Source organism: Talpa occidentalis, unplaced genomic scaffold (assembly GCF_014898055.3).
Source record: "Talpa occidentalis isolate TD23 unplaced genomic scaffold, MPIMG_talOcc4v2.1 talOcc4.6, whole genome shotgun sequence".
Classification (NCBI taxonomy): Eukaryota; Metazoa; Chordata; class Mammalia; order Eulipotyphla; family Talpidae; genus Talpa; species Talpa occidentalis.
In genome coordinates this window covers 81,572,985-81,592,525 of record NW_023604972.1, presented here as the reverse complement: position 1 = coordinate 81,592,525, position 19,541 = coordinate 81,572,985, and the positions used below count along the sequence as shown (strand labels likewise).

Genomic DNA, 19,541 nt, shown 5'->3' with positions numbered 1-19,541 from the left:
ATCATTGTAAATCTTAAACCAGGAGAAAAAGGCTAGTCAACTCTTATTTTTGATTAAAGTCCCCCAACAAAGGAAATGTATGTCTTAGTATACTGTCATATGATTTAAGAAATTCAGAAAGTTGTCTGAAACTAAGTGTTTTGCATCTCCTTTCATCCTCTGTTTGCCTGTGGTAAATATTCCGGGAAGTTTAGAAACTAACCTCAACTGACACATTAATCCATAAACTGTCCATCCTATTCATGAATTTCATTGAACTTATCTTAGCCACGCCCCTTTCCATTTTCAGGCGAGTAATTCTAGAGATCCAAGAGAAGACAAAATTCATCAATCAATAGGGTCAAAATCAAGGAAGGCATTAAGACATTAAGGCCATGGCATACTGTGCTGAATAATATATGTTCTGTTTAGTCGCACTAGATCAGACAACAATTATAATCATAATAAAATATTAACCAAGAGCAATCTATGGGTAGTGTAGTTTGGTTTCAATAGTAATGAGACAGATTTTTTTTTTTTTTTTAATAATGTTTCCCTTCTTTGGATTACAAAGGCAATATATAGTGAGTACAGGACTTTGGGAAAATATAGAAACAAGAAGAAAAATACTAAATGGAGAAAATCAGATAAACCTGGAGTACTGCATAACAATAATATATTTCCCTTTTGTGCAACTACTTAGAATTCAAGTACTTTAAGTATTCCCCATGTGGATTTCATAATACCTCATATGTTAGAGGTGACAGAGGTATAATTATTCCCATTTTAAAAGAATCAAGGAAGTTCAGAAACACTAAATGATCTGCCTAAGGGTACATAAGTAGTAAAACAAGATCCAGCAAAGAAGACTCTAGTTTCCTAATGGGTCGGGCATCTCCAAGCTCATGACCATGTGATTAGCAAATGATACACTCACTGAAGTGGCTCTTTCAAGTAACTACAGTGAGCAGCAGTACCTCTGAAGGAACATCAATCTGAGGTTAAAAAAAAAGTAAAAACAATCTGTTTTATTTGTATCATTAAAACAAAACATGCTAAAATACAGCTTCAAGTAAGGAAACGTATTATCTTTATTTTTTTTAAGCTTTTTTTCTTTTTTAAAATTTTTTTATTGAGGCATGTTTTATTTATTTATTTGTTTGTTTTTTTATGCATGCACTGGGTACAGTCAGAAGTGCGGGAGGGTGAGAGAATTCACCAGAGCCAGAGCGGGGAGCAGAGCAGGCAGAAGGACCGAAGTACACTGCTGAGGGGAGCAGCGGGCGGCAGGAGAGGTCTGCGCGCCATGTGGGACCCTCCTCCGGTGGCCGGGCGGGGAGCAGCCGGGGATCGAACCGGCGCCGCCGCAGAGGCCGCGGGCAGCTTCGCAACCCAGCGCCCAACCGCTGCGCCACCGGGGAGGCCCAGGAAACGTATTATCTTTAAATTGTAAAAGAGAAGGACTGCAGCAAATCCTCAAGAGACTGAGAATTTTTTAATTAACTATTTCTTTTTAGTATAAATGAGAAATCATTTACTTCCCATCTGAAAAAGATTGGGGGAAGCCACCTATGAAAATCAGAGTAAGTCCCAAACAACTTCTTTCCTCTCTCCCTCCCTCTTCTACACATACTCCCGAGTATGTATGCATGCAACACGAGAGTACAAGTTTAAACGGATTTATTAATTGCTCCTTTCTTTCTGGAAAACAAGACAAATGGCTAGGGTAGCCATACATTTTATATCATCTGAACTGAAACACTTGTAAAAGAGAGGACTTTGTAATTATGCCAGGAAAAGAGGCACAAAACCAAGAATGACTGGGCAAATGCTCATCCAATATCTGGATAATCCATCCCTCTCATGAGTCAAGCATTGGGAGCACACCCTTATTGTTAAATTACTGTTCAAAGAACTGCTTGGTGTATCCTATTTCATGCAAAATTAAGTCTTAAGCAAATTCTACCTCAAGGGAAAGTCACCATCATTTTGAAGACCCATTTTATTTTAACAAGTCATGCCTATTAATTAGTCAACATCTTTTCACAACATGTTAAGCTCTTGTAAGATATTTTTAAGTTACATGTTGCTTTCCAAGCCATCTGAAAAAGTTTATAAAAACTGAATTTATTTTTGCCCATGTCTTTTAAACATGAAGTATCAAATAAAATGAAAAAAAAAAATCATACATTCCCTCAAAGGTAGTTATATTTATAATCTGAAGTCATTTTCTTGAGTAAACCAAAAGTACTGTTCTACACAGGAATGCCCAAATTATTTTGTTTAGAAATTGGAATTATCCAATTAAATAGCTTTCAGAACAGTTTTTTTGGCTGATGCTGTTAATAAGTTAAAAGTCCACTCAAATAAGGAAAGGAAGAAAGAAACTTTATATGGTTATCTGCAGATATGTACTGACAAGATAAACCAAGTTCTAAAAACCAACCTATCTTGTAGTCAAATTCCTATTCAAAGTGTCTTAAGAGACTAAATTATAGCCACTTGGTTTCAGAAACTCGAACAGAAATTAAAACGTGGAGCTATTTTTTTTTTTCAATGAAGAGACTTAAAGACAGGCACCCACAAAGACTGGCAATATAATCTAAGCCCATCATTCATTCAAGTGACATTTATGCACCATTAATAATTGGCTTCCCTGAACTTAAAATTTGCCAGTATGTTTTTAATCTATTAAATTCATTTATCACTACACAAAAAAGGAATTTTATGTTTAAATCCTCTAACTCTCATCTCCAAAAATAAGAAATAGCCACTACACAATGGAAAACTCAAGGTGACTCTGTAATACTGCATGGCAGAATATTTTTACACATATTTATTAGCAGTTCATATTTGAGTCATTTGATATGGACTATAGCTCCCTCTATCAAAAAGGCTTAGAAATCTGCACCCCTACAAAGAATTTGATATTCTACTTTCTTATAAGAAACTGCCCCTTCATTTTCTCCAATTTTTACAATAAAGATAAATTTCACAGTTATGTTCAAGTTTGGAAGTGTCTGAATCAGACAGGCCAGTGTCAGTCTCCACTATAACCCCTTGTAGAATTCAGAAGTGCTTCCTAGTTTCACTGGAAGAAACCAGATTATCTAAATAGATCTGATTTACTGTTTTATCTTTTTTAAAATCTAGATCTAGATTTCTATGTAACACTTTCCATGAAAGATTTGTGTTCAGAGCTCAATTCTAAGTAATTTTAAAGGGCAGATAAAAATGGAAAAACTAGCTACTCCACAATTGTAAAGGATCAAAAAGGAAATGGAAACTCAGCATTTCAAAGCTGCAATAAGACAATATATCCCATATATTCTTAAAATCACAGACTACTATTATACACTGAACAGGTTATATTCTGAATCACAACTCTCTTTAGCAGGAAGAATGGGGGGTGAAGGGAGGGAAGTAAGGGAGAAATAAAAAGGTTTTCAATAACAGTAAATAGCAGCTCAATAAAATATATGTTCCTGAAAGAGGGGGAGGAAAGAAGACTCTACATTTGAACATGGCTACTTAAATTTTTTGTGCTTTCCTACATTTAACCCATAACCACCATTTGCGCATACACAAGCAGTTTAAAAAGGTTTTTAAAAATAAAAAATATAAACCATATCCTTAGGTGTCAAAAATAAATTTCATAGAAAGGCACAAGAATTCAGAAATCTCATGACTAATCAAAATCAAAAGACAAGTCATTGCTAAGCCATGAGCTGACTCATATTACCAATTTCTGCAAGACATCTAATATTATAAACTATGGGGAAAAATTGAGTGAAACAAATTATTGTTGAAATAAGTTTTTTTTTTTAACTTGGTCCACTTTAAAGTAAAAGTATTTTGCCACAAACTGTTAAAACAACATTTTTTAAAAACTTTTTTCCCACTGTGATGGTTCTTATTGAAAACAAAAATGCAATACTATCCAGTACTGTGGAATTTCCTGCTATTTATGAAGCAGCTTAGAGAAAATGCCTTTTTAATAAGTTGCTAAGAAAGATTCATGAAAATTGCAAAGAAACTGCTCTGACAAGTTCCAAAAAGGAGTGTCATTTGAGGACTTTGCTCGAAAGGACTCCTAAACAGCACTACTAGTCAAACTACCTTCTGGGGCTTTGATTTTAATCGTCCTTGTTAAACTCAAGCTGAATCATTTACATGACTCATATAAATAAAATCTAAATTACATTAAGAATCTATAAGATAGTCACCTACCTACTGCCATCCAGCAGACTACAATGTTCCATGTATCACATTAAATGTTATACACACTACACCTATCTATAGAAGCATGTGCATAGCTAGATTAATGGCTCTATCTCTAAAACACTTTTGGAATACCTACCACAACCTCTAATTGCAGAAAGACACCATATGGTATTATTACTACAACTGGGATACGGTTTGTACCTGATACTGATACTCTACTCCCAAAACTTTTTTTTTTAAGATTTATTTATTTATTTGCTTACTTATTTATTTATACAAGCACTTGGTACAGTCAGAAGCACGGGAGGGTAAGAGAATTCACCAGAGCCAGAGAGGGGAGCAGAGCAGGCAGAAGTACACTGCTGAGGGGAGCAGCGGGTGGCAGGAGAGATCTGCGCATCATGTGGGACCCTCCTCCAGTGACCGGGGTGCAGCCGGGGATAGAACCGGCGCTGCAGAGGCTGCCGGCAGCTTCGCAACCCAGCGCTCAACCGCTGCACCGCTGCGCCACCGGGGAGGCCCTACTCCCAAAACTTTCTGATTACATTTCCTAGTAGAATTTTTGGTTTTATCCTAATAATTAAATGTTCTGAGATCAGTAAGTTGCCCAACTTGCTTTAGCCACATCTAAGCATCTCATTTTAAGACATAAAAATTGAAATAAAATTCTAATACATCTGCCTTCTAGAAGTGAGTGGACCAAAAATTCACTAATTCATTAAATCCCTCACATTAAGCTTCCTTATATCACAACCTTGAATTCAGCACAGTTCATCCAATAACCACCTTAAAAAAAAAATGTGAAGAAAAAAAAATCAATGTGATTCTATTTTTAGGTATTTTGACCAATTATCTTCTATCTTAAAAAGGGTGTCAGATCAATGCACTAACTAAATGTTATCCTGCCATTCAAGAGACATAAGTACATTATACCACTATTCATTAATTAAGCAAAAATCATAATCTATTCATACTCAGTATAGTCCACAATACACCCGAAAGATTATCCCTAACATACCCTCAGCTTTTCCATTTTCATAATGGAAAGAATATACTATTTTTCTTACCAAGATAGACACTATCCTGTCCAAGATAGCACTCATATTATGACACTCTTTTTACTTGTTTCCAAAATTACTCAAGCAAAAACAGTAAGTTTTTCATTTTGAGTGCAACTGATAATCAAGTTCTTAAATTTATATTTGCATCCAAAAGTTTAAAAAACTCAATTTGCAAATACATTCTACATAGCACAAGTTCTAGTGTATAGAATACAGACCCAGATTCTATTTCAACCAAAATCTAGGCAGTCCCTACAAGAATAAAGAGTCTTTTTATTTGTCAAACATATGCCTACAACATTAACCAAACCTAAACACACACAACTACATGGTGGCAAAGAGAACATTGACAGGTGTAGAAAAAAATAGTACCGGTGTTTTTTTCATATCTAATGACACCTGTAATTATATAAACCAATTCTCTACAACTTCAACAGCAACAGCGATTTTAAAGATGCCCAAGGCATATTAAGTAAATCATGCAAATTTTGTAACTTTTGGTGGCACCACAAAACCAAAATTACAGGGGATATAATTCTGACCGATAAGGCAATTCTTAAATCTTTCTCCTATCTAAAATATTATAGTAGTACAATGAATACTACCAATAAAATCAAGTCTTTTCTTTAAAATAAAAAAAGCACATCCCACTTGAAAAAAAGTACAGGTAGGCAGAGTATCATAGCCCAGAATACTGTGAAAATTAGTTCAGCTTGATAACTGAAAAGTTAAGATTTTGACATCTGCCAGCAGTCCCCCACAACATGCTGGCCCTTTGCCATCATGGCCTGGTGCCAGCCTGATGTAGGGCCAGGCTAAAAATAGCAGCCAAGCAGCAGCTGGAACACATAGGTCCTTGTGACCTCAACTTTATTTCCCCTAAAACAAGGGGGACTGGAAAGGAGGAGACAACTAAAAAGGAAAAAAGGGAATGTGATATACACTTGGTTAGTATGTCCTACATCTTATCATTTCTTGCTTTTTTCCCATCACTCCTTCCTACTCCTCACTCACCTGACTCCATTCCTCCACCTAAGTAAGGAAGGGGAAGAGAAAGAGCAGTAAAGGGAAGGCAAGGAAGAAAGAAAGAAACTGGAGCTGTTTGGGTTGGGTTCAAAAGCTCCCTATCTCCTGCCCTCAAACCCCACTTGATTCCGTCATCACCGGGCATTTCAGTCCTCAACTTACCCTGGTCTAAAGAAAGTATAACACAAAAATTACATAGGGAGTAACTGGGGAAGAGGAGAAATGAGGAACTAGAAGATGACATCAAAAACACAAACTGTTGGGCCTCCCTTGGTGGCGCAGAGGTTGAGCGCTGGGCTGCAAGGCTGCTCGCAGCCTCTGCAAGCAGCGCCGGTTTGTTCCCCGGCAGCCCCGGGAGAGGATCCCACCAAAAAAAAAAAAAAAAAACTGTTACATGCAAAGAAAGCTTGAAGAATGCTAAAAACAGCAAAAAAAAAGCCCAAAAGAAGCCAATAGTTTTAAATGTCCTTGCTTACATATAATTATCAGATTACTGATTTCTGGTGTGAGTTTTAGGAGTTTTTTATATGACAAGTATTTACAAAAAATCACGATCACTTTCTTTGTAGAAATGAGTTCGTATAAAGTGGTAGCAAAAGCAAAGGTTGATAACCAAATACAGTGCTTGCTTTCAATCTGTGTGGGCCTTTACCAAGAAAGACCAATAGTAACACTAGAAGAGGTTCCACATTCTGCCCTTTAATACTGAAATTATGAATTTACCACACTTCACTTATAAAAATGCTGGTCGCGGACAGCAAATATTTAACAGGTACATCGCTGCACACCCAGCATTTAAATGGTACTGATGTAATTAATTAAGAGAATTTAAATCTTGCTTCAGTGGACTCATTCTACATGCTATCTTCTTATGCGTATTTTCTGTACAATACCTTCTAACATTAGAGATCTGACACCAATTAACAAAGAAAAATGCTTTAAGTAAATAGACAGACTGTTAAATAAGGCAGGACCAGGCAGTGAGTCACCTGAATTTTAATCACATTAATTCACTAAATGAGCTTCCGATTTATCTGATCAGCTTACTGGCTAGTAAGAGTTTAAATGTACTGAGAGGGTCTACTGTATCCTTCAAGTAAATATTCTTCCAATAAACTATCTTTTTCAAAGAATGTTAAGTCTTTTTACCAGCAACAAGAAACAGTATAATTTTTAATCATAACATTTGTAAAAGGCCTTTAAATGAGATAAAAATGCAATTTATTAAATATACCACACCTAGGTCTAAATTTACAAGTTATTCCTTTCAAAAATTACAAACAATTAAGATCACCCCACACACCCACACTCCAGAAATGAAATTCATTCATAAAATGCATTTTAAGGCAGTGTTTGAAAATCAGTTTTTTTAAATATACATTAAAAATCACAGCTATGATCACAATTTAAGGTTCTAACAACACCAAAAGTCACTCTAGAAAATACCAAGAGACTATACACCTAAAGATGAATCTTCTAGAATAGTTAATGATGCTGCATTACAGGAAGCATTATATTCAGAGAAAAAGTACCACAGCCAGAGAAACTATGTCTGCCTCCATGTGACTAGCTGTGTGACCCTGGGCAAAAGTTATTTGTGCTTTTTTCCTATGCTTCAGTTTCCTCATCTGTCAAGGGGACAACAAAAGTACCTACCTACCTCAGAGGACTGTGCAGAAATATGAAGTGCTTGGAGCAGTATTTAGCACATGATTAAGTGCTATAAACCGTTTAATTGCTACTATTACTACTAGTAAATGTGGTCACAGTAGTATTAAGAGGTTCACTGTAAATCATGCTCAGTTCAGTAAAAAGTTCCAAATCACACAAGAAAGGTGTTTAAAAGCTGAGAGGTTACTCCCAATCCAAAAAAAAAGGGGCGGACATAAGAGCCAAACAGACACTTTCCCAAAAATGATAGACGGCACACAGGCACATGGAAAAATGCTCACCAACACTTATCAGTAAAATACACATCAAAACTATAAGATAGCACCTCATACCTGTGAGAATGGCCTATACCAAAAATACCAGAAATGAGTGTTGGTAATGGTATAAATAAAAAGGAATCCTCATACAATAGACTAGTCTACCTCAACAGAAAACTGTATGAAGGTCTCTTGAAACATTAAAAACCGACCTACCATTTGATCCAGCAATCCCTCTCCTATCTATCTACTGGGAGAATACAAAAACACTAATTCAAAGGAATATATGCACTCATAAGTTGACAGCAGCACTATGTACAACAGCCAAGCTAGGGAAACTACCTAAATGTCCAACTACAGATGAAGGAAGATGTGGCATATATACACAATGGAATACTACTCAGACATTAAAAAAATAAAAAGATGAAATCTTGCAACAACATGGGATGTACCTGGAGAGGATAATACCAAGTGAAATAAGTCATAAGGAGAAAGATGAATACCAAATGATTTTCATTCACATGTGGGATATAAAATCAAAGCAAAGAAACAGACAAAAACAAAACAAAACCCTAATATATGAGAGCTGAAATGTGGCTACATTAGTGGGGATGGGTGGTGGAAAAGGGTAAGAGTCCATTGGACTCCAGTGGAGGATTACTGGGGCTCTGTTTTGTTGTGATAACACACATTTGCAGAGGTGTGAACCTAAAACATATACCATGGTGTAAATCAATATCACCTCACTAAACAATTTTAATAAATGAATATAAGAGAGGTGACTAAAGCTTTTAGCTCACATCAATTATGTAATATTCAAGCCAGAACACTGACATTATCTGGGGTATTGCATAGTTACTGCAATGAAGATTGGGGGGCACTGGCAAAAACACTAAAAATCATATAAAACAGACACTACTGGATAGTTTCCGTAAGTACTAAGTTCAGAGCAGTCAAATTTATTACTGGGTACTGTATTAACTTGTGTTGTTTTGCAGAAACACTTAACTTTCAGTAAATTAGTACACAGGCCCATGTGTACGTTCATATATATCCACACAGCTGTAATATAATTTCATACAGGTAGCAAACTTAATGTTTCCCGATCTTCTAATATCATTTTAAAACATCTCTACAATTTCCAAATGTCTACAATTGCTTTACACTAGCATGTATTTCACATGCTAGACTCACTACTGAAGTGAAACCATTTAAATTGAGCCTGAAGTTAGAAAGCTACCTAAAAATACACCTGTAACATTCAATAAAATATTAGTCTAATAATCTCTCCAAAAGGCCTGTCCATTTACATTCAAGAATATTCCTGTTCTGATTTCTGAGATTACCCAGCCCACGTAATAGAAAAGCAGAGATTGAAAATTTAACTTTACAATTTACAAAGCTTCTCTGGACAAATTACTCAAATATAGGCCTCAGTTTTCTCATCAATAAAATGGAAGAAACTGGAATATTGATGTTATCTTTTCATCTCTAAAATCTCCATAGCTCTATAAATAGATAATAGCCATTATGCAAGAGTGTTTTATAAAAACAGTGTGTCATCTTCTAACACACTTTTTTTAAGAAGAAATGGTACCATGCATCTGTACACAGGGGTCACTGGAATATGCTGGAAATAAGGATAGTCAATTAACACCTATGTTCATATGTCTACTTTTCTGCTCACTAAGGATAGTCAAGTAACACCTGTGTTCATGTCTACCTTTCTGCTCTCTCCAGAACATCAAATTAGTTACAAATACATATATTTATGTAAATACACATGTCTGTATGTTAGCTGACACAAAACTAGTTATTTCTTAATTCCACATGTATAATGCACTTTGCAACAGAGTTCACTTACTATGAGCTAATCTTTAAGCTAACTGAGGAGCAGATTTTGCACTACATTCTCTCCAATTCTTAAATTAGCTACCTTTTCTAGATGAAAAAAGTAAAGGAAGCATTCTATTTTTAAAGAACTAAAAAACATGTACAAAGCATATGTGTAGCAGTACACAGGGCAGTGAAAGCAAAAGCTGTAAAGATACGTAAGTTTTCTTAAACAAATCTAACCAATACACTTTATTTTTGAAAATCTGATTTCTCAGAAGGAGATAAAGTCTTCCTGTCCATCTCAAGGAGGAAACAGCTCATGCTTTCGAGTTACAGTAATCCCCATTTACATGTCAAAAGACAAATCAAAAAAATTAAATTAGTTTTTTTGTTGTGAAAAAGCACCATTCTTAGTACTTTATCACAGTAATCTGAAAGGCAGTTGAAAATGAGTTTGTGTTTTTAAATGAGTTTTTACCATTTAAAAAATAGTCCCTATAATCTGCTTTGTTTCTAAGATGTTTATACTTACCTATAATCTGCTTTCTTTTCCAGGATATTTGTTCTCTTAAATATAACAGTTGAAGGTCAACAGCAGTTAAGTTTAATGACTGTCCCTATAAAAGTTTCTACCATGACATGAGTTTATTTACAAAGGAAAGCTGATGAAAATAAAGGTACCTAAAATACATTTTGGATCAGTAAATAAAATTGATTTTTTCTAACACGAAAAAAATACAAAGCATGTAAGCATGTGGAGTTAGTATAGGTGCAACTGTGTAATGTTTTAAAAAAGAACAGCTTCTGAAAAGAAAACATCATGCTTTTCAATGAACATACTGCCAACCTGTTCACTGAACATACTACCAACTAAAGCCATACATCCTTGAATGAACTCTTAATATAAGGGGGGAAAGATACGCTGGCCTGTGTCTTCCCAGATGAAACACTCAGATTTAGAATTGATAACAATTGATTATCCATTGTGAAAAGAAAAGAGGCTCAGGATAAACATCTTTAAAATCAGTCAGGACATACTTAAAACAACAATGGCTTGTATTGTTCAATTAACTACAATAATTCTTCTATTAAAGGCCATGTTCCACAGGCAGACTGATGTTTTTAAAAGGAAAGGCATAAAAGCCTCACATCTGCAAAAAGGATGAAATTCAATGCATAGTGAAAATAATGATGGGTATGGCCTTTTCCTCTTCAAGCCAAGGGGTGTACATAATATACAACTGTATGACAAGAAATGAAAACCAAAGCAAGGGTAGAAATGTCTACTTTTAATCCAAACTTTCAATTGCACCTTCATTATTATTGAAATCTTATAGCTATTAAAAATATTCAGTATCTCCTAAACGCTTTAGATTTCATCTCTGGACCAATGCTAAATATCAGAGAACTAAATTGCAACAGATTTCCTCAACTAAAACTGAAATTTTTAACAATCGAGGTACTCAAATATTGTCAAAAATCAATTATAAGCTAATCAAATACCTGAAGTCACATAATACAAAAAAAATACAAAACTAGTTTCAAATTTTCTCCTTTTGTAAACTTTTTCCTTTAATCAAAAGGCAGGAAAGTGTAGGAGCTAATTCAAAACCAACCGTTCTTATTATTTTAATCTTGAAAATGCATTCAATGATAAGTACTATCATCAATAAACATCAAAAAAATTAAAGAACATTTAGAATACATCTTTATATAATGATCTCTGGGCTATAAAGAAATCAAAACAAAGAAAGGTCAACAAATTAACCTTAAATGAAATACATGATTAAAATTATCCATCTTAATTCTGATATTTCATTGAGTCCCCACTAAAAAAACATAAAATTTTAAGATGAATCTGAAAGACCATAAGAGCATGTTTTTACCAAAATGTTATAAAATTCTGGGCAATATTCTCTTTTCTCCCAAAAACAAAATTAAAAAAAGTAACTCCTTTTAAAAAAAGTAACTCCTTACTTCTTGCTTTTCATAGAAAAGATAAAAGCCTAGTTTTCTTTAGATCTTTCTTGCTTTTACTAGTCACAATGAAAATGTGTTTCAAAACAAAAAAATTAAATGTACACCATGTATTCGGAAAGGAGACACACATATACACACACATCAGCTCTTCAGAAGGACATACACACTTAATATACACGGATGTAAATTAAAAATGCAAGGATAATTTTTCCAAGATTTTTATATTACAAAAACATACACGGCCTCCCTGGTGGCCTAAGGGGTTAAGCACTGCACTATGAAGCAATCCCCAGCCTCCCCAGCCTCTGCAGCGAGTTCCATCCTAGGGCCAGCCAGGGAGAACCACATGGCAAAGCAGACCTCTCCTGTCTCGCCTGCAGCTCCTCTCAGCAGTGTATTTCAGTCAGTCTGCCTGTTCTGTTCCCCACTCTGTCTCTGGTGAATCCTCTCACCCCCCGCATCTCTGGCCTGTACCCCAGCTCTTGTATGCATAAATAAATCCTAAAAAAAAAAAAAAATACACACACACACACACACACACACACACACCCCCTCTCACTTCTAGCTTTAAGAAAATTTCTACTGTAAATGTAAAATGAATAAATTTCCCCCTCCCAAAAAGAAACCTGCTCATTCATTTGATTGTCCTTCTCTAGAAATACCCACTATTCAAAGGTTGCCTGGATAATCTTCCAGATACTTTATGCATCTATATGCAAGTTTATCTTTTTTGCTTGAAACACAAATTTCAGGATACTATACAAATAGGTGCCTTCTTTTTAAATGAAATATTTTGGTCTCTTTTCCTTGTCAGTACACTTTTTTCCTTGTCAGTACTTCACTTTTTTTTCACAATTGCACAGCATTCTAATGAGTACTTATGAACCACTAATCTTTAGGTAGAAATTAAGGTTGATTCCAGCTTTCCATATTGCAAACCATACTGCAATGAGCATCACTCACTGTACAGAACATATTTGTACACTGGAATCAATATATTTATAGGATATAGTCCTAATAAAAACAACAACAAAAAAAAAAATGTGCCACAGAGCAGGCTAGGCAGCACCCTCTTTTTCCACATCTTCAACCAACTCAGGGTGCTGTACACCCATCTTTTTAGTTACCATCACCAATGTGGCAGATGCAAATGGCATGCCATGTTTAGTGAGGATGAATGTTTACTAATCATTTACTTTGTGAAATGTGTTGCCTATTTTTCTGAGTTACTTATCCTTTTTTAATTTTTATCAATTTTTAGGCGATCTCTGTCAGTATTTGATAAGACATGCTACAAACATTTGCTCCAGTTAACTGCTTAAATTGGTTTACGCTTTCAGTCCTACAGAAAATTTCAGTCCTACAGTTTTATGCCATTAAATTTATCGGTTTTTCCTTTATAATTCAAGCTTCCATTTATACTAACGAAGCTCTCTCCCAGGAAAAATTTTAGGAACTTTTTTTAATATGACTTCAAATTCATAGTTTAAATGATGTTTTACTATTTACATACAAGCATTTTCAGCAATAGCTCCCTTACACTATACTGCTAACTGAAATAAGACAACTATGATTTCTATAAAATCAACTGATGGACAGCTCCGCACCAATTAAATACTGCTTCCAACTATTACACCAAAGATTTTATTTTTTTTCCTTTAAATTTCTTCGTAAAATCTAGAAATTGAAAAATAAAAACCAGCAACTATGCTTCATTTTGGAAAGTCACAACTCTCTGCCCCTCAATCCTTAACCTTCAACAGCATAAGTGAAAATAAAGTCCAAAAAAGTAGCTTTTCCCCTACTGTAGGGAAGTGGTTTGTCTATTTTTCTACTGGGCTATTCATCTTTTTAAATTTTTACCAATTTTTAAGGAGTTCTCTGTCAGCACATGGTGAAACAAATAAGTCATCTTACAAAGAAGTCAATTTATACTTCCTGTACATACTTGTAATTTAGCAAAGCCAGAAAATTGCTCATGATGCTATCAACACAGTATTCTGTTCTCTTCCATTTCAGATTCTGCTGCAAAAAGAATTCCACCTCAAATCACAAAATTATAAAACAACCCTCTTCAGTTAACACACCAATTCAAACCACCACTTAGAGTTAAATTAGATGGTTAATTTAGCCATTCTCTGTTCTCTATCAAAAAAAAAAAAAAAATTCTGGTTGTAAGTTTTCTATCTCACAGCACCAGCTGCCAGGCATTTAACAGCCTTCCATCTCTGTCTTAGCTGACTGGCACAAGTAATACAAGTTGGAAGTTAAGGCAGAACTCGGAGAGGGGAAAAAAGAATATTTTCCACAATTTGTACAGCACTTGTTTAGAACACATTTAAGTGTTTCCAAAGTGGTGGTCAACTCCTCAAACTATTGAAGCATCATACTACTCCACATCAACCATTGCCAACTCCATTCAATGGCCTCATTCCCCCTTGGGGACTATTCAAAAAGTTACTATTTTCTTTTACTACTCACCCAGGCCTCTTCACTGATGAAAGCAGGCAAAGCCCACGCTGTGTGTCTGTCTCCTAGAGAAGATTGCATCTTTTATTTATCGCCCCTTGGCTTTATTTTCACAGTGAATTCCTGGCTTAAATGCAATCAGCCAAGAAACCCTCCCTATGTGCTCTCCTGTCATTCCTCATTGCTTGCAAGCAGAGTCAAGCACAGAAGGGGAAAAAAAACTCAACATTGCCAGCCAAGCCATAAAAATTCGCAAACTCTAGTTTGTTAAACTGAGAAGCTGAAGATGTGCTTCAATCCGTTTCAAGCGGCAAGACACAAGGGGAAGGGGGGGTGGGGGGAGTTACTTGAAAGAATGTTAATTAGATTTTTTTTTAAAGGATGGATGGATAGTCAAAAGTTAAACCCCCTCTAGCAAGAAGGGTGCCAAACCTAGAAAAGGCAACTCGGGGGCTGCCTTTGGAAATAAATGACCATGCAGAAAATCACATTTGCAGATTGAGTAAAAATTCAAATTGAGCAGATCGGATTAAAACAGATTTGAATTCTCTCTTGGGGTCCCTATCCAGGCACCCACCCGACTCCCAAAAAGGATAAAAGAAACGGACGACGGAAAGAACGATGAAACTAAAAATCCGAGACAAAGATGCTTCCAAAACCTCACCCCATTCATTAGGCACCACGTTCACCATTACAATTAAAGTAGACGGCGGCAGGGGCGGGGGGAAGGCAATACGCGCTGCTCGCGATCAGGAGAAAAAAGAGGGGGAGAGAGGAGTTTCACTATAGCATTGTTCTTTTCAGTCCAGCTCAAACATCCCCATCGCTACGGCTGAAAAAGATATCTGGCCAGGAAAAAAGAAGGGGGGGAAAAAAAAAAAAAACCAAGCCCACCGGGGGAGGGGGACGACGGAGAACGCTTTTAAACTCGGTATCTGAGAAAACTCTCCGGGTCTGTCAGAGAAAGGAGGCTGTGTAGCTTTAAATCACAAGTCCTGCTCTCGCCTTTGTCAAACATCTTCTACTTTACAAGCCCTGAAAAGAAATAAAGAGACTCTTTTGTTTGGTTTCCTCTTTTCGGAGGGTGACAGAAAACTGAAAGGGGCACAAATAAACCTGAAAATGAGAACAAAGTGCGAGGTCGTGCCCGGCGGCCGCAGCGCCCCTGCGGCCGCCGCTGCGAGCGCGGAGCGGGGACCTGCTCGCCGGGCTCGCCCCGGGCACGACGGCCGGGCTCCGGCGCGCACCCCACTCCCGCGGCCGGAGCCCCGGGCCCCGCCGCGGCCCCGCGGGGAAGGGAGGCGCGGGGCGCCCCTCCCCGGCTCGCGCCCGGTAATTCCGGGGCTTCCTCAGCGGGGAGCGGTCCCTCAGGAGAGGGGCGCCGGCCCGCCGCCCCCTCCCTCAGCGCCGCCCGCAGCCCGGCTGGACGCGGAGCCAGAGAGACCTTTAAACCCGGCGCGGCCGCGGGGCTCGCCAGGGCAGACCGGACGCCGCAGCCGCCCGAGCCCCGCGGCCGCCAGCCCGTCGAAGCCCGGAGAGGAGCGACCGCCAAGGGGCGTTAAAATGTATTCCCCTCGCCTCCAATTGAGGGGGCGGGGAGGGGGGCGAGGGGAAAGAAAGGGGAGCGAACGGCAGCCGGGGAGGGCGCGCGGGGAGAGCGCGGAGCGCGGCCCGGCCACCGGCGCGGCCCCGGCCGGCATTGTCTGCGCGGCCCGCGCCCCCTCCCCCGCCCCGCACGGCCCCGCCGCGCACACCCTCCCGGGGCCGGCCGGCCGCCCGCGCCTTTGTCCCCATCCCCCGAAGGCGGGCGGCCCCCGGGACGCGCGCCCCGGCCGCGGCGAGCGCGACGGACGGCGCGGACCGGGGCACCCGACACCCCCCCCGCCGACCCCGCGCCAGGGCGAGTCCTGCTGATTCATTTCCCACTCGCGCCGGCCCGTCCGGGGAGACGGGGGGCGGGGAGGGGCGCGCAGGAAACGGGCGCTGCGCTCGGGAGCCCCGTCCCGGCCGCCGCGGACCCCGGGCGGGGGCGGGGGCGCGGGCGGGCGGGCGGGCGCGCGCGGCCGGGGGGCGGCCCGCGGGGCGCGGGGCAGGGGGCGGGGGCGGCCCCCGAGGGGCTGACGGACGGACACCGGCCGCGGCTGCCCCGTGACTCACCGACTTGCAGGACGTTGTCGACGCAGCCGCTCTCCAGCAGCGCGATGCCCCGGCGGAAGGGCAGCCGGGTCTCGTCGCCGCCGTCCGCCGCCCCGGCGGCCCCCACCGACGGGGTCCCGGCCCCGGCCCCGGCGGCGGCGGCGGCGGCGGCGGCGGCAGCGGCGGCGGCGGCCGAGGTGGCGGCCGGCGAAGACGAGGAGCCGCCGCCGCCCGCGCCGCCCGCGCCGCCGCCCGCGCCGCCGGGGCCGCCGCTGTCGTCGCCGGGGCCGCCCGCGGCGCCGCCGCCGGTGTTGAAGGACGAGTACATGCAGATCTCCCGCTCGCTGCGGGGGAAGGACCAGTAGACGATGCGGCGCTGCACCGGCTCCGGGATGCGCTCGAAGCGCTCCTCCACGCGCTGGAACGGCCACTTCTCCGCCACCTTGCGCGCCGCGATGTCCAGCAGCGACTCGGGGCTCTGGGTCTTGCCCGGCGGCAGCAGCCCCAGCGCCGCGCCGCCCCCGCACGCCGCCGCCGCCGCCGCGCCGCCCGCCCGCGGGCCGGGCCGACAGGCAGAGCTGTAGCCGCCACCCGCGCCGCCGCCGCCGCTGCTGCCCCCGCCGCCGCCGCCGCCGCCGCCGCCGCCCGGCCGGCAGCAGAGCCGTTTCGCGGGAGGAGGCTGCTGTCCGCGCTCCGCCATGACCGCGCCGCTTCTAACCCGACAGCGGAAGTGCCGGGACCCTATAAACGGCACAAGGAAGCGCGACACGCACACGCCGCCGCGACGCCACGCTGCCATCTAGGGCCCGCCGCTCCTTGTACGGGCACAGGAGGCGGGGCTCCCTCCGTGACGTCCAGGCTGAGGCGGGGCGCGGATAGGGGGACCTAGGGCCAGGGGCGGGGCCTATGCAAATCACTGGGCTGAAACATAAATAGAGCACTCGGCGGACACGGGGGTAGCGGGGGCGGCGGGGTTGGGTGCCCGATGGGTTGTGAGAATGTCAGGCTGCTGTGACGCGGGGGGCGGGGCTCAGGCGGGGTTCCCGCGGGAGGGGGCGGGCCGCCGGTCCGGCCTGAGATGGGTGGGTCTCTGCGCCCCCTGCCTCCTCAGCTTCCCCCTCCAAGTCCCTGCTTCCCTTTGATGTCCCGCAAGTGAGGGTGCGCCTCGTGGGGCGCAGCGGGAAGGGACGAGCCGAGACCGGGGTGAGCCCGGGGAGGGGCGCCAGCCAAACGGGGGCGGTGCCCGCGGGCCAGTGCCCCACCCCCCCGTCAGAGCCTGCCCGCCGGGGGAAAAGCCTCTGGGCGGAGGAGGCGCTTTCAAAACAAAGAAATGCGGCGTGGAACCCGGGGGACGGGGGTGGAGAGGAAGGCGGAGGAGGTGCGGCCGAGGCTGCCCGGGCGCCCGCTTCCCCTCCTGCGGGCCGGGGAACTCCCCCCACCCTGGGCCGGGGCTCGGGCAGGAGGGAGGAGGCTGCCCCGGGAGCCTGTCTTCCAGTTGACTTTCGCAGACGCGGGTGGGAAAAGAGCGCCCGCTGCGCTGCCCCGCAGCTGGGCGGCTGCAGCGCGCCCAGCCCCAGCCCCGCGCCCGCTCACTCCCGACGGCCGGCCTCGAGGCCGGGCGGGCCAAAGTGCCGACAGCCGCGCAGAGCGTCCGGAGCCTGCCCCGCAGCTGCGCGATGCGCGTCCGGAGCCGGCCGCCACCGCCCCGCCCTCGCGCTCCCTGTGCCCCGCGGCTGCGGAGCCGGCCGGCCGGTCCGCGCGGCGCGGGGGAACTTGAACCCGCTGGCCGCGCCGCCGAGTCTCCGCTCCGGGCCCGGGGTGCTCCTGCTCGGGGTGGGGGTCACACCCGGACAGTGCGTTTAGTAAACACACCTTTGTGAGTACCCGCGCCGCGGGGGCGCGCGCACACACCCCACGGGCGCGCGCGCACTGCCGAGCCGGCGGCGGACGGCGGCCGCGAGCGCGCTCAGTGCGCTCCTCCGTCTGCGGCGCGACGGGCGACGGGCCCCGGGCGGCGGGCGGCGGGCCCGGGCTGCGGGAGCCACCGCGCTGCAGACGCGCGCCGCTCCGACGACCGCCCTGGCGGCGCCCGCACTCCCGGTTCTCGCCGCGGAGGGCTGCGCCGGGTGCGCACGAGAGAGCGCGCCGCTCGCTAGCGCGGGCGCGCGGGGGAAGGCGGAGAAGCGAGCGCCGGACTGAGCCCGCAGCCCTGCGGATCTGGGTCTTCGCGCTCGGACCGAGTTGGGCCCGGCCACAGACTTAATTACCGCCTAGGCGATACCGTCCCTCTTTGCCTCACCTGTTTTCGTTGTAAACCACGTTAGGGATACAGGCGCTATGGTGGAAGATAAATCTTTGACACTTTCGTGTCGTTTAAGGTTGTCGGCTGATACCTGCCTGCCTCGGTGCCTGGATTTCAAGGGCTAGAGCGCTTGGGGAGAGTTTTCAAGAAAATCGCCCCCTCAGAGCTGACGCCCGAGAGCCCTCAAGCCTCCAGATCTGTCTCTTCCCCTCGTCAGACCTTTCCAAACTCCTGATCCCTGGGGGACAGGACCCTGGCAGACTTTCCATAGCTCCCTACTTGGCTAGGAAAAATTGTGGTGACACGCTGTTTTTGTATATCCGTCTGGTATTTTTCTGGGCACCTTCTCAGGACTTAGGAAAATGGGCAGAAAATTGGAAGAATGGGGGTGGGGGGATTTCCACTTGTTCCATTTTGGGATCTCTTAAAAAATCAGAATGTTTTTTAAACTTTTGAAACTAGGCGATAGACGAAGAACGCACGTGGGAAAGTAAACTACAATTTAAGCTCTGTTCCGTCCTCAAGGACAATCACCATAGGGCTTAGGCGCGTATTCTTTTGTGACGACTGTACACATAGAATCACTGAACTGTAAAACTA

General features: G+C 43.4%; 1 protein-coding gene across 1 annotated transcript in view; it reads right to left on the bottom strand.

The window, feature by feature from the left end:
* The window catches only part of ZSWIM6 (zinc finger SWIM-type containing 6), a 176,275-nt gene extending 158,921 nt beyond the window's left edge, over nt 1-17,354 (bottom strand). Inside the window, exon 1 of the mRNA XM_054688129.1 lies at nt 16,661-17,354. Coding sequence (XP_054544104.1) covers nt 16,661-17,339 — 679 coding nt within the window. The 5' untranslated portion in view covers nt 17,340-17,354. The remainder of the gene's footprint in view (nt 1-16,660) is intronic.
* Between the last annotated feature and the right edge of the window lie 2,187 nt (nt 17,355-19,541).